Source organism: Hypanus sabinus, chromosome 22 (assembly GCF_030144855.1).
Source record: "Hypanus sabinus isolate sHypSab1 chromosome 22, sHypSab1.hap1, whole genome shotgun sequence".
Classification (NCBI taxonomy): Eukaryota; Metazoa; Chordata; class Chondrichthyes; order Myliobatiformes; family Dasyatidae; genus Hypanus; species Hypanus sabinus.
In genome coordinates, this window is record NC_082727.1 from 23,770,875 (window position 1) to 23,786,633 (window position 15,759).

The window sequence follows — 15,759 nt, forward strand, 5'->3', positions numbered from 1 at the left end:
CTGGAACTCCTCCTTCGCCAGTCGGAGCTTGTCCGGGGGAAGCCGCCGAGCGCGGGCGTGGAGGGGTGGTCCCTGGGTCGGGATGTGGTGCTGTACGCCGTGCCTGGGCATGGCCGCTGTGAACTGCGGTGCCAGAACCGATGGGAAATCCGCCAGGACCCTGGTGAAGTCGTTGTCGGACAGCGTGATGGAGCCGAGGTGAGGGGCTGGCAACTGGGCTGCACCCAGGGAGAACGTCTGAAAGGTCTCGGCGTGTACCAGTCTCTTCCTGGGCAGGTCGACCAGTAGGCTGTGAGCCCGCAAAAAATCCACACCCAGAAGCGGTTGGGCTACGGCGGCCAGTGTGAAGTCCCACGTGAACTGGCTGGAGCCGAACTGTAGCTGCACCTGACGGGTGCCATAGGTCCTTACTGTGCTGCCATTCACGGCCCTCGGGGGGGACCCGGTGCCCTGCTGCGGGTGTCGTAACTCGTCGGAGGTAAAACACTGATCTCAGCCCTAGTATCGACCAAAAACCGGCGTCCCGACCTTCTATCCCACACATACAGGAGGCTATCCCGATGGCCAGCTGCCGTAGCCATCAGCGGCGGCTGGCCCTGGGGTTTCCCGGGAACTTGCAGGGCGGGCGACAACGGCGGGCTTCTGCGCCCCACAGCTGGTGGTAGAAGCACCAGTGTTCATTGGGCGGGAGTTGGCGGGCTCTGCGGCCGGGCCTGGACTGGTTTGCTGCCGGGAGCGTGGTTGGGAGATCTGTGCGATGGACGCCCCGCTCACCTTTTTGGCGTTCCACAGCAAGTCCGCCCGGGCTGCCACCTTCCGGGGGTCACTGAAATCCGCGTCGGACAGCAGCAGGCGTATGTCCTCGGGCAGCTGCTCCAGGAATGCCTGCTCAAACATGAGGCAGGGTTTGTGTCCACTGGACAGAGACAACATCTCATTCATTAAAGCCGACGGAGGTCTGTCTCCCAAGCCATCCAGGTGCAGTAAACGGGCAGCCCGCTCGCGCTGTGAGAGTCCGAAAGTCCTGAGGAGCAGGGCTTTGAATTCCGTGTACTTGCCGTCTGCCGGGGGCGACTGTAGGAACTCCGCGACCTGGGCCGCTGTGTCCTGGTCGAGGGAGCTCACCACATAGTAGTAGCGGGTGTCTTCTGAGGTGATCTGGCGAACGTGGAATTGGGCTTTGGCTTGCTGGAACCATAGGTTCGGGCGCTGTGTCCAGAAACCCGGCAGTTTCAACGAAACCGCATGAACAGAGGCGGCGTCGGTCATTTCTGGTCCAAAAATCGTTTGGACCGTCGGGGTCACCAATTGTAGCGGTGTGCTACACGCAGCGCTAAAATTACGACACGGAGTCAGTAACTGCAGTCAAAGGAAAAAACTTTATTCGAAATCTTCAGCCTCACTTTTAAGCCTCCCTCAACCTGCCCCCCATGGCGCAGAGGCTCCAAAGCTCTGTGCTCGCAAACCCCCGTAGGCTATCTAATTGTGAGTCGGTTCGGATGTGCCAGGAAATGGGTCGCCAGAAGGTTACTGTGGGTTGGTTTGTGAAACTGAGTGTCTGAGGTCAAATCCATGTCAGAGCGAGTGAAAAGCTTGGCTGTTTTGTAGGGCTTCCATTAAAAATGAGTCCGTTTCAGTTTTGAATGGAAGCGGATAAATCTTCATTTTCCCTATTTTGGCATGACATTCATTGCCTACTGTTGTTGAGGCCCACAGGAAGCTTTATTTGGGAATGCATAACATCTCATGGATCCTGTCTGTTAGACTGACATAGGATAGGGTAGGTGCTCATTTTGACTGTGCTATGTGGCTAACCTGGGGTGTCGTGATGCTGGGATCTGACGTCAACTTTTCTCAACCTGTAAGGAAGTTGGGAGGGAAAGGCTTGGATATCCATTCAGAGGGCATTGGTTAAGTAACTGATTTTATCCATTTTCATCACTGAGCACCAAATGAGCCCACTTTCTGGTGTTGGGTAATTTGTGGCCTGGGTTTCAACCAGGAGTCTCAAAAGAAACTTGACTAACTTACTGTACTGTCAAGTTTTACGTACTATGATTTAAAAAAAAATCTTATCCAGAATGCTCAGTGTCTTTTTTTCCTAATTTCTATTTAGATAAATTCAAAGGGGGGAAATCGGGTCTGAATCAGTCTCGGTGTAGTTTGGATTCTACTGAACTAATGGAGTTGCTGAAATCTCGGGATCATGACAGGTAAAGTAGACGAATTGCAGAATGTACGACAAACTTTTTGCTGACTCCCCCTTCCCCCCCCACATTTAATTAAGTTCCAAATCGTAGTTTTGTTCCCTCTTGTGGCTTGAATTCCTCCTACAATATTTACCCTTTGATCTGAAGCTGCAAAGTGTTGCCAAATCATTCATCACCTTCCCTAAACTTGTGTGATTTTGGTTCAAACTCTGTGCATGATTTCTTGTTTTTCTCCACAAATTGCTTTTGTTTAGGAGCTTATCATTGTGCAAGTTTAAGTGCACCTCACAGTTCTCATTAATTATGTAAGAACAGCTATCAGTTTCGTCCTATCCAAGTCCTATCCTGTTAAATTAAACAATTTGCAGAAACTGTCGACCACAAGATATAAAGCAGAATTAAGCCTTTTGGTCCATCGAGTATGCTCCACCGTTCTACCATGGCTGATTTATTTTGCCTCTCAACCCCATTCTCCTGCCTTCTCGCCATAAACTTTGATGCCCTTACTAATCCAGAAACTTTTAACCACTTTAAATGTACCCAATGGCTTGTCCTCCACAGCCATCTGTGGCAATGAATTCCACAGATTCACCACCCTGGTTAAAGAAATTTTTCCTCATCTCTGTTCTGAAGTGATGCCCATTTGAAGCTGTGCCCTCTGGTCCTAGACTCACTCACTATCAGAAACATTCTCTTCACGTCCACTGTATAAAGACCTTTCAATATTCGATATGTAAAAGGCCTTTGACAAGGGTCCGCAAGGAAGGTTAGTCAGGAAGGTTCAATCGTTGGGTATTAATTTTGAAGTAGTAAAATGGATTCAACAGTGGCTGGATGGGAGATGCCAAAGAGTAGTGGTGGATAACTGTTTGTCAGATTGGAGGCCGGTGATTAGTGGTGTGCCTCGGATCCGTACTGGGTCCAATGTTGTTTGTCATATACATTAATGATCCGGATGATGGGGTGGTGAATTGGATTAGTAAGTATGCAGGTGATACCAAGATAGGTGGCGTTGTGGATAATGAAATAGGTTTTCAAAACTTGCAGGAGATTTAGGCCAGTTAGAAGAGTGGGCTGAAAGATGGCAGATGGAGTTTAGTGCTAGTAAGTGTGAGGTGCTACATTTTGGTAGGAATAATCATAATAAGACATACATGGTAAATGGTAGGGCATTGAAGAATGCAGTAGAACAGAGTGATCTAGGAATAATGGTGCATAGTTCCCTGAAGGTAGAATCTCATGTGGATAGGGTGGTGAAGAAAGCTTTTGGTATGCTGGCCTTTATAAATCAGAGCATTTAGTATAGGAGTTGGGATGTAATGTTAAAATTGTATAAGGCATTGGTAAGGCCGAATTTGGAGTATTGTGTCCAGTTCTGGTCACTGAATTACAGGAAAGATGTCAACAAAATAGAGAGTGTACAGAGAAGATTTACTAGAATGTTATGTTACCTGGGTTTCAGCACTTAAGTTACAGAGACGGGTTGAACAAGTTAGGTCTTTATTCTTTGGAGCATAGAAGGTTGAGGGGGGACTTGATAGAGGTATTTAAGATTATGAGGGGGATAGGTAGAGTTGACATGGATTGGCTTTTTCCATTGAGAGTAGGGGAAATTCAAACGAGGACATGAGTTGAGAGTTCAGGGGCAAAAGTTTAGGGGTAACATGAGGGGGAATTTCTTTACTCAGAGAGTGGTAGCTGTGTGGAACGAGCTTCCAGTAGAAGTGGTAGAGTCAGGTTCAGTATTGTCATGTGAAGTAAAATTGGGTAGGTATATGGACAGGAAAGGAATGGAGGGTTATGGGCTGAGTGCAGGTCGGTGGGACTAGGTGAGAGTAAGAGTTCGGCATGAACTAGAAGGGCCAAGATTGCCTGTTCCCGTGCTGTAATTGTTAGATGGTTATATGTTCCAATGAGATACCCCATCAAGCCAAAAGCCATCAAATGCTCCTTGCACATTAATCCTTTCATTCATGGGATCATTCTCGTAAGCTGTCTCTGGACCCTCTCCAATGCCAGCACATCCCTCCCAGATTTTTTTGATGTGTATGAATTGAGTTTAAATTGTGTGCACTGTTCAGAGTATTTCTTTCACATGCAGGTTTGCAATGAGTTTGAAACCCTGGTTCTGGGAATGATTTGGTGGGAGAGGATAAGTGTTTCCAAACAGAAGAAAATATTGGATTTCAGATTCATCCTTGTTGGATTGATTGATCTTTGGGCTAATAGTTAATTGATTTATTCTAGTTAAATAACTATTCCCCAACTTAACAGCTTTCAAACTTTCTCAACAGAGTAGTGAAAGGAAACACTGAGAAAGTGATGAGTGATACTGATCTTCAGATTCTCCTGGATCGCAGTGACCTAATCAGTAAGTGAATGGACACATTGACTGTAGCCTTGTCTACGTTTCTTTCCCCTCTGTATAATGTTAATCTTAAGTAGTTTTAACATAATTACTAAACACGACGAAACCTGCAGATGCTGGAAATTCAAACAACAACACACACAAAATGCTGGTGGAGCACAGCAGGCTAGGCAGCATCTATAGGGAGAAGCGCTGTCGATGTTTCAGGCCGAGACCCTTCGTCAGGACTAACCAAAAGGAAAGATAGTAAGAGATTTGAAAGTAGTGGGGGGAGGGGGAAATGCGAAATGGTGGTAGAAAACCGGAGAGGGTGGGATGAAGCTAAGAGCTGGAAAGGTGATTGGCGAAAGTGATACAGAGCTGGAGAAGGGAAAAGATCATGGGACGGGAGGCCTCAGGAGAAAGAGGGGGGGGGAATCAACAGAGGGAGATGGGGAACAGGGAAACAACTAAATATGTCAGGGATGGGGTAAGAAGGGGAGGAGGGGCATTAACGGAAGTTAGAGAAGTCAATGTTCATGCCGTCAGGTTGGAGGCTACCCAGCCGGTATATAAGGTGTTGTTCCTCCAACCTGAGTTTAGATTCATTTTGACAATAGAGGAGGCCATGGATAGACATATCAGAATGGGAATGGGACATGGAATTAAAATGTGTGGCTACTGGGAGATCCTGCTTTCTTTGGCGGACCGAGCGTAGGTATTCAGCGAAATGGTCTCCCAGTCTGCATCGGGTCTCACCAATATGTAAAAGGCCACGCCAGGAGCACCAGGCGCAGTATACCACACCAGCCGACTCACAGGTGAAGTGTCACCTCACCTGAAAGGACTGTCTGGGGCCCTGAATGGTGGTGAGGGAAGAAGTGTAAGGGCAGGTGTAGCACTTGTTCCGTTTACAAGGATAAGTGCCAGGAGGGAGATCGGTGGGAAGTGATGGGGGGATGAGTGGACAAGGGAGTCGCATAGGGAGCGATCCCTGCGAAAAGCAGAAAGGTGGGGAGGGAAAAATGTGCTTGGTAGTGGGATCCCTTTGGAGGTGGCGGAAGTTATGGAGAATTATACGTTGGACCTGGAGGCTGGTGAGGTGGTAGGTAAGGACAAGGGGAACCCTATCCCGAGTGGGGTGGCAGGTGGATGGGGTGAGGTCAGATGTGCGGGAAATGGGAGAGATGCATTTGAGAGCAGAGTTGATGGTGGACGAAGGGAAGCCCCTTTGTTTAAAAGAGGAAGACATCTCCTTCGTCCTGGAATGAAAAGCCTCGTCCTGAGAGCAGATGCGGTGGGGCTGAGGAATTGTGAGAAGGGGATAGCATTTTTGCAAGAGACAGGGTGGGAAGAGGAAGAGGTAGCTGTGAGTGTCTCTAGGCTTATAGTAGATATCAGTAGATAGGCTGTCTCCAGCGATGGAGACAGAAAGATCAAGAAAGGGGAGAGAGGTGTCGGAAATGGACCAGGTAAATTTGAGGGCAGGGTGAAAGTTGGAGGCAAAGTTAATGAAGTCGACGAGCTCAGCATGTGTGCAGGAGGCAGCGCCAATACAGTCATCAATGTAGTGAAGGAAAAGAGGGGGATGGATACCTGTATAGACTCGGAACATGGACTGTTCCACAAAGCCAACAAAAAAGCAGGCATAACTGGGACCCATACGGGTGTCCATGGCTACACCCTTGGTTTAGAGGAAGTGGGAGGAGCCAAAGGAGAAATTATTGAGAGTAAGAACTAATTCCGCTAGACGGAGGAGAGTGGTGGTAGAGGGGAATTGGTTAGGTCTGGAATCCAAAAAAAAGCAGAGAGCTTCGAGACCATCTCAGTGGGGGATGGAGGTATATAGGGACTGGATGTCCATGGTGAAAATAAGACGGTGGGGGCCAGGGAACTTAAAATCATTGAAAAAATTCAAAGCATGAGAAGTGTCACAAAAAATGCTATCCCCTTCTCACAATTCCTCCGTCTGTTCCACCAGCATTTTGTGTGTGTTGTTAACAACATAATTACTTCTAGTTCTGTATTTCTGAGTGCACTGCAGTAAATAACATTTAGCCGCACCTCAACTTAGTTCTTGTAACAGAGCCTTGAGGTATTACGTGACCGAAAACTAACACCACATTACAAAAACTAGTATCAGGACTTACGAAAAGCTTAATTTGTTTTTAGTGATGCATTTCTCCAGTTTTCTGGAGGAACTTGGCAGGTCGGTCAGCATCAGTTGGGCGGGGGGTGGAGGAAGAGTTTGCTGTTTTGGGTCAAAACCTTGCCTCAGGATCTAGAGGCAAGATGGCTTGCATAAAGGGAAGGGGGATACTGAGATTGGATCCTGAGGTGACCAGTGGACTGAGGGGTGAAAGATGATGGGGTGGGAGGGGTCTGCCCTAGGTGAGATGATCGACAAAGACATGCGAGGGAGGAGAATGAGAAGGTTGAGACAGCCTCAATTTTCCTTCTTCCTCCATCTACCATCCATCAGTGGCTGATTCTTGCAAACTCCCCGCAACCCCCCAACCTGGTGCGACCTGCTGTCATCTGTCATGCCTCTTCATTTTTCATCAGCCCTGTTTCGCAACTCCTCTCCTTTTTATATTGGCTGCATTGCTGTCTCTGTTGGAGAAATTTGAAATCTAGCAATAGGGTGATGAGCAGATAGGGCATCTTTTACTTCTGAGTGGCAGATGCTTTTTTTCTTATCATAAACATGTGCATAGTGGAGGATCACAGTTGGCCCAAGAGATCATTGAACCAGTTCATTCTTGAGATACAAACAGATGTTTAAAGATTTCAGCAACATGCAAGTTGTGGTGGGACAGGTGAAAGTGGGCAGCTTGGGATCGAGCAAGTCTGTGTTTAGAGGGCCAGGATAAATAGCATGGCTATGAATTATTTTGGTTTCAGTTTGTTTGCTTGAAAGAGGGTTCGAATTGGTGGTCAAGGACAGGATTTGTAGCAGGAACTAAAGGTGGCAGCTGTAATCATTGAGTATTTGGCTGAAGGATAATTCTGCTTTTCAAATATTAGATATTAGGCAAGCTGTGTTAGTTGGCAGATGTGCCAAGGGAGCTGGCAGTGAGCTAAAACCGAGATTCTTCAAATGCTAGAAATCGAGAGTAACACACAAAATGCTGGAGGAACTCAGCAGACCAGGTAGAATCTATGGAAGGGAATAATTTAATTGACTGTTTACTACCTCCCTTGGATGCTTCCTGACCTGCTGAGTTCCTCCAGCATTGTGTTGTAAGCTAAGCCAACCTGTTGTCTGTACGCAAGTGGAGTCCGTTCTTACACTGAAGGGCAGCATGTATGTGAAAATGTACAAGGAGGTCGGGGATACACTAGAGGACAGAGAAATTAGTGATAACTTCAGTTAAGATACGATTAGGTTGGAACCAGCTTAGGACAATCTTACCCAGATGAGTGGTGATGGTGGAGATGAGTTTGGATGGGGAAAGGGTTGTTTCTTTTGAGGAAGTTTGGTATGGGCCCCCATAATCCTAAGAACTTTCTTCAGAGGCACAATTGAGAGCATCCTGACTGGCTGCATCACTGCCTGGTTTGGGAACTGTACCTCCCTTAACCGCAGGATTCTACAGAGAGGAGTGGACTACCCAGTGCATCTGTATCTCCCAATGACCCATGCTTCAGGACATTTACAAAGACAGGTGTGAGGAAAAGGGCCTGAAGGATCATTGGGAATCAGAGTCACCTCAATCACCATCTATTCTAGCTGCTACCATCCGGGAAATGGTCGGCTGTAGCATAAAAGCCAGGACCAACTAGCTCCAGGACAGACAGCTTCTTCCACCAGACCATCAGAATGATTAGCTCACGCTGATTTGAGTGTGTTTCTATGTTACATTGACTGTTCTATTTATTGCACATTTAGACAAATGTAACATGAAGATTTTTATTCCTCATGTATGTGAAGGATGTAAGAAATAAAGTCAATTCAAATCAAATTCTAAAAAAAAGTCTAACTTTAAATGATTCAAGTAGATTCTCGCATATCCTTGATGATCTACTGTTCCTAGTTTGTCACCATTAGAAAATTCTCCAATTATTTTTCCAGTATTTGAAGGCAAAAATGTTTAAGCAGTTTGAAAAAGATAAGGGATAGAGAGAAGCAATGATGGTATTTGGTATAAAATGGGGAGCAAATTTGAATGGAAGCATGGCCTTCTATATTGTACCTTCTATAGATGTTTGGATAGTTTATTGACTGGTTGCATCACAGCCTGCTATAAAAACACCTATGCCCTTGAATAAAAAATACTACAAAAAATAGTGGATATGGCCCAGTCCATCGCGGGAAAAGCCCTCCCCACCATTGAGCACATCTACACAAACGAAAGCAGCATCCATCATTAAGGCCTTCCACCACACAGATCATGATTTTCTCACTGTTGCTGTCGGTAAGAAGGTACAGGGATCTCAGGACTCTCACTGCCAGGTTCAGGAACAGTTATTACCCTTCAAATATCAGGTGTTTGAACCAGAGGGGATAACTTCACTCAGCTTCACCTGCCCTGTCACTGAACGGTTCCCGCAACCTGTGGACTCACTTTCAAGGATTCTTCACCTCATGTTCTTGTTGTTCATTGTTTTTATTTCTTTTTTTTCTTTCTTTTTGTATTTGCACAGTTTGTTGTCTTTTGAACACTGGTGGTCTGCTCTGCTGGTGCCGCCTTTCATTGATTCTATTTTGGTTATTGAGTATGCCCGTGTGAAACTGAATCTCAGTGTGGTATACGGTGACGTATATGTACGCTGATAATATATTTATTTTGTATCAGTTAGTAGGGTAACTGGGAAGAGGAAGACCCCCATCCCACTACCAACTGGAAAACATTTTCTGTAACAGGATAGGGTAACATTGCATGGAAGATGTTAGATTTCCTTGTTGAACTTGTGAAATGTCTTCAGCTTTTTGAGCTTTTGATAATGTGAGGAATCTTTGCTTTCTTGCAGAACAAACAAAGAAACAGAATTCAAGAATCAAAAGCCAGACAGACAAAGTCTTCAAAGTACTTGACAATGATGAGGCAAATGCAGAAATCCAGCTATGTTGACTGAGAGATGTGGCAGGCCACGTCTCTGCAGTCCGGTGTTAGCTACTCCTGTGGAGAACAGTTTCCAAAAGTTACTCAATTTTTTTTTTGTTGCTTTCCAAACTGCATCCTTAGGGTTATTGATCTGACATGATTTCCTGTTTTAAAGATGGTTAAACTGGGGCTCTTTCTTGAAATGTGCTTTTGTTTAGCACAGTAGATTACAGGTGCAATTTTTTTTTCAATTTTGAGATTTATTGCTGCCTAAAATGTGAATAATAGGTTGACTTCAAATTTTTGACCCTTGTGCAGGTGAAATGAGAGAATAAAGAGTATTTTTTTCTTTACCTGTACAATTTAGTTTATTAGTATGTGGTGGGGGGAGTGTTCTTCCCTACCACAATATTTGCACACTTATTGTCTCAGCAGAGTTCCTGTTGAAAAGAAACGGGAAGTTAATGTTCTACCATGTTGTGAGATTGCTGGGAACACCACTATGTGCCTTCTGTGGTATCTAGTACCAGTCGGTGTTAGAAGATCTGACGATGTGTCAATGAATGTTTGAGTTTTATCTTCCTTGCTTATAAAGGGCAAATTGTAATCCACCAGTTTTATTTTGAAAGAGGTGGTGTCAGTTGGTCTGGCTTCCCTCTTCCCTCTACCCTTTTGTCTAACAGAAAATTCCCAGAGCACAGTTTTCCCCTCCTTTTGCTCAAGGCTAATGATGGTGAAATTTAAGAAGCTGACGATTGCCAAGTTTTTTTTGTTCCTCTTCCTTTCTTTACCCCTCCCCGGATATTCCTTTGAGTCAAGACCAGTTGTTGTTTAATTTGATCATTGCTCTGGGGTGGAGCTTTTTGCTCACCCAAGTGGTTATTGTTTTAGTTTGAAAGCCTTTAGATAAAAGTTGCGATAGAAACGTTAACGAGCGCCGCCTTCCACACCTGTGCTCTTTTTGGAGCATTTTTTATAGGGGCTGCGGAGGAGGGTGGTGATAAATGTTACCTCCTGTCATTCTGGATCATGCAATCCAGCTATTGGAGCAGTTAGTGCAGATTTTTACTTTGTAGACGTTGAACTGAAAAGAATGAAAGGCTGGTTAGTGGTGATTTTGTAGCAAAATTAAGAAGTTAAACATCTGAAAATTATTTCCTTGGACGAGTTTCTTGTTTTCATTTTGGGTAATAGCACAAGAGTTAAACAAATACAAATAGAAGCTACCTGATGAAGAGATTTAGCCCCTGTGCACTGCGATTCTAGTTGGTTGATTAGGGGAGGCTTGGTATAGGTAGATGCCTAACACTGCAGATACATGACTGGTCGTGCTTTTAAAAAAAAAGTGGGACCTTAAAAGGTTCAGCGTTGTGGAATACTTTCTTCCAACTTCAATCCCTACTCTGTGTTAAATGCTGTTGTATAAATGTACAAAAAATGGATTTTATTAGAAATAAAAGTTTAAAAATTTGGTTATTATGCTTTTTTTCCCCCATTTTGCAAACCCAGTTTCATAGGTGTGTTATAATATTCAAGCCTACATCTAAACTGTGGAGAATTCATTGGATTTTAAAAAAACAGACCTGTTTTAATCAAATTATCACACTTGGTCAAAGGGAGATTTGCATTTTCAACAAACAAGCATTTTCCTTTCTGTAAAAATGCCATTCCCTTCTCTCAGTTTCTCCTGCATCTGTTTCCGGGATGCGGCTTTCCGTTCCAGGACATCAGATGGTCTCCTTCAAAGAACGTTTCCCTTCCTCCAGCTTTCACGCTGCCCTCACCTGCATCCCCTCCATTTCCTGAACATTCTTCCCACAATCTTAACGGTGATGAACTCCTCTTGACCTTACCTACCACCCCATGAGCCTCTGTATCCAACATTCATGTCCCTTAATATTTCTTCCAGGTGAGGCAACACTTCACTTGCGAATCTGCTAAGGTCGTCTAATGTGTCCAATGCAGCATCCACTACATGGGTGAGATCTATTGTATGTTGTGGGGCTGTTTCATCAAGCACCTCCACACCATCCACCAAAACTGCAATTTAGGTGGCTAAGCATTTTAATTAACATTCCCATTTCATAATGTTGGTCCATGGACTCCTTGTGCCCCATGACAAGGCCACCCTCGGGGTGACGTCGCAAAACCTTGTATCATGTCTGGGTAGCTTCCAGCCTGATGGCATGAATATCAATTCCTTATATCTGAAAAAGGAAAAGAATTTCCTTCCCCCACCCCTCTTCAATCTCCCAGTCTGGCCTCTTACTATTTCTCACCTGCCTTTCTCCAATTGTCCACGTTCCTCTTAATCCCTTCCTCTCCAGCCCTTTACCTTCACCTATATCACCTTCTGAGCTATCTTTCCCCTTCCTACCCCCCATCTTTTTGTTCTAGTGACTTCCTCATGCCTTTCTAATTCTGAGGAAGGGTCTAAGCCTGAAACATCAACTGTTTATTCATTTCCATAGATGCTGCCTGTCCTGCTGAGTTCCTCCAGCATTTTGTGTGCTGCTTTGGATTTCAAGCATATTCTGAATTTCTTGTGTTTATGATTTTCTTTTTCTGCCCCCTTTTTTCTGAATCCTTTGATCTCTTTATTGAACAACTATTACTGTTTATCCCTGTTGGTCTTGTTTAATGTACCCCTCTGTCCTACGCAATTGTCACCTTTATAAGATGGCGTTTTTTAAAGAAGGGGAAACATGTTTGGCCTTTTGTCCTTGCAATTTTGTAAAGAAAGTGAGTTTTTTGGGGGCTATATTTATGTATAAATACACCAATTTGTGCACAATAATTCCTCACAAAGCCAAAAAATGTTTAGGCAATGCAGGGCTTTTATATTAATTGAATGTCAAGATGGTGTTTAATGACTTGGCTGAAAGGGAGCTTATTGACAATGTGGAGTCACGCTGTAGGTTATGCTGCAAATTTTATCATGGGATCTGATCACGTTTGATGGACGAGCTACCACTGAAACCACATGGGTCCTGTAAGGTCTAGAACTGCAGTTAGATGGAACTAAGTACTCTTCTGAATTGTTGGCAAGGTTGAGTCATAAAGAATTAGAACATAAAAGGCTACTGGTTCTTTGGCCCATGATGTGCTGACCTTTCAAAATCTTACATAGAAATCTGTTTTTCTTTCACCCATATGCCTAAGAGCTTTTTGATGTCATTTAAGTATCTGCCTCTACTACCACTACTGGCAGGACGTTCACACACCCATCACTCTAAAGCAAAAACTTACCTCTAACATTCCCCCTATACAATATTAGCCACTTCTACACGGAGGAAAAAAAAGTCGCTGGCTATCCACTCTTTCTAAGCCTCTCATCCTGTACACCTCCATCAGAGATGCAACTCAAAGGCCAGTAAGAATACCTGGACCTTGATTTAGGATATTGGAGAGGGCATGCTGGATTGGAGACTCCATTTTGGCAATATGGGTGTTCTGTGATAAGGTGACATACTTTGTGCTAAATTCGTGCTATTCATTTCAACCCTGTGACATCATTCTGGCTGACATACATTTCTTTGCCTGCCTTTTCTTGATAATTCTAACACTCGTGTGAAAAAAAAAATCAATCATCTGAGCAACCACAGCCCTTCAGATTTCCCACACTGTCTGTAAGGAATTTGTATGTTCTCCCTATGGCTGCATGGGTTTCCTCTGGGTGCTCTAGTTTCCTCCCACAGTCCAAAGACCTACTGTTTGGAAGGTTAATTGGTCATTGTAAATTGTCCCATGATTAGGCCAGGATTAAATCAGGGAATCACTGGGTGGCGTGGCTGGCTCCATGCTCTATCGCAATAAATAAATAAATGAAGCTGCATTTCCTCTTCTCTGGAAAGATGTATCCTGCTTTCCCCCTCAAGTGGACTAGCTACGTAATAGAAAAACTTGAACTGCAGTTGCTGGAATCTGAAAGAAAATATGAAATGCTCGGTAAGGGGCACATGTGGAAGGACAAGCTGTTAACAATTCAGGTCAAAGGTCTGTGACAAAGGATCCTGGATCTGAGACATTAGAAGGTCAGGCAGCACAATGGAAACAGTTTGCAGCATTTTGTAAATGTAGTTACATCACATAATTAGATATCCCCTCCAAAGCAGGGGAAAAATTTGTTCGATTCCGTTTATCCAGAAACTGAAAAGTCCACAGAAAGTGGTGGATACAGCCGAGTCCATCACAGGCAAAACCCTCCCTACCATTGAGTACATTTACAAAGAGTGCTGCCCTAAGAAAGCAGCATCCATTATCAAGGAACCCCACCATCCATCTAGCATCTCTTCTTGCTACTACCATCAGGCAGGGAGTACATGAGCCTTGGGTCCCATGTAATCAGGTTCAGAGAGAGTTGTTAGGCCTCAACCATCAGGCTCCTGAACTGGCATAGATAACTTCACTCACCACAACTCTGATCTGGTTCCACAACCTACAGGCTTACTTGCAAGGACTCAACAACTGGTGTCCGCAGTATTATTTATTCTTATTTACACAGTTTGTCTTTGTGTTTCTTTACTTTCATGTAGATGTCTGCAAAAAAATTAATATGGAAACATATATAAACTTTGATAATAAATTGACTTTGATGTCAAAAACATACCACTAACTTGTACTTGAATGTTGCCCTGACATCTTGGTGACTGCACTCACCACTTCTGAAGGCCAGCCTGCTTTTCCCTTGACACAATAGACTGCAGATGCTGGAATCTGGAGCAAAAATGCAAACTGTTAGAGAAAAGCAGAATCTGTGGGGAGAGGAATTGTCAATGTATTTGGTTGATCCTTCATCAGCTTTGAAGGTCAGTGCTACAACATGAAGTACATAACATTCACTTGATGGACTATGGACATGTAGATGCAATATGTTTAAGAGTGGAGTAAGGATTAATAATTTATCTTTGCCTAATAAATATCAGCCTGCAGGTGACATTTTCCATTCATAGGATGCCAAGTAGCACTTTAGAACCTTATATCAGCCTGTACTTATATCAGCACAGTCACTGTGCCAACAGTGAAGAGATGGTTCCTGAGTCTGTGCCAACCATTAGTCACTCATTTTTATTGTCCCTGCATTCCTGTTAACCTCTCCACCCCCAGGTGCTTCCAATTGTCTGCATATTAATGGAAATTTATTGTGGTCAATTGTATGTATATCAAATCTTTGGATGGTTGGAAGGAAGCTCATGTAACAGCAAGGAGAATGTACAAGTTCCTTACACATTGCATGGTGTCACTATCTCTGTGAGTAGCAGCTCTGCTAGCTGCATGTAGTGTGCTGTTCTATAGTTGCCAAGAAAATTTTCAACAACATCCTTGAACACCTTCTATGTGATTTTCACCAGATCCACTAGCAGTTCTTCAAATTGCCTGTCATTGATGATCTATTTGATTTGTGGACCAACAAAATTCCTTCCTTAATCTTGGCATCAGTTATTCTAACTTGAATTATGAACTGAAATAACAAATATAGGTGATAGGGAAATTTCATGATCAGCAGCCCAAAATCCATAAGAGACACTCAAAAGTATTCGGGAAGCAAAATCTTTGGTTCCATCTCTCCAGGCTGGCTATGAAATCTGACCATTCCAGCTACAATTAATAGTTTTATTTGCCCAGGATTACAGTGAAACCTGTCAAGATCGCAGTACTTCTGGTTGAATTTGTTTTGAGGGGGCAAAGAGTTCACATTGGGGTAAAAGACGGTACAGGGATTTACCAGATGCTGTCTGGATTAGAAATCATGTCTTATGAGGATAGGTTGAGAGAGCTAGGAGGAAAGGAGGATGAGAGTTAGTTGACTCAATAGAGGTGCTTAAGCTGATAAGAGACATAGATTGAGTGGACAGCCAGGAACTATTTCCCAGGACACAAAGCTAATTGGAATAGAGCATGTGGTGGCAGTGGGTGTGTAGTGTGTGTGTGTGTGGGGAGGGGGGGGGAGATGTTGGAGGTAAGCTTTTTACTGAGAATGGTGCACATGCGGAATGTGCTGCCAAGGTTGGTGGTTGAGGCACATCCATAAGGGACATTTAAGAAACTCTTAGATAGGCACATGGATGATAGAAAAATGGAGTGCTATGTGGTAGGGAAGACTTAGTTAGATCTTAGAGTAGGTTAAAAGATCGGCTCAACATCGTGGGCCGAA

At 44.2% G+C, this 15,759-nt stretch overlaps 1 protein-coding gene across 5 annotated transcripts in view; it reads left to right on the forward strand.

The window, feature by feature from the left end:
- hells (helicase, lymphoid specific) overlaps positions 1–11,070 on the forward strand; it is a 66,007-nt gene extending 54,937 nt beyond the window's left edge. For all 5 annotated transcript variants that reach the window (XM_059947321.1, XM_059947319.1, XM_059947318.1 and 2 more), the window contains 3 exons: positions 2,117–2,213; positions 4,505–4,581; positions 9,532–11,070. In XM_059947321.1, the coding sequence (XP_059803304.1) occupies positions 2,117–2,213; positions 4,505–4,581; positions 9,532–9,632 (275 nt within the window). In that variant the 3' untranslated portion in view covers positions 9,633–11,070. The remainder of the gene's footprint in view (positions 1–2,116; positions 2,214–4,504; positions 4,582–9,531) is intronic.
- Positions 11,071–15,759: the final 4,689 nt, after the last annotated feature.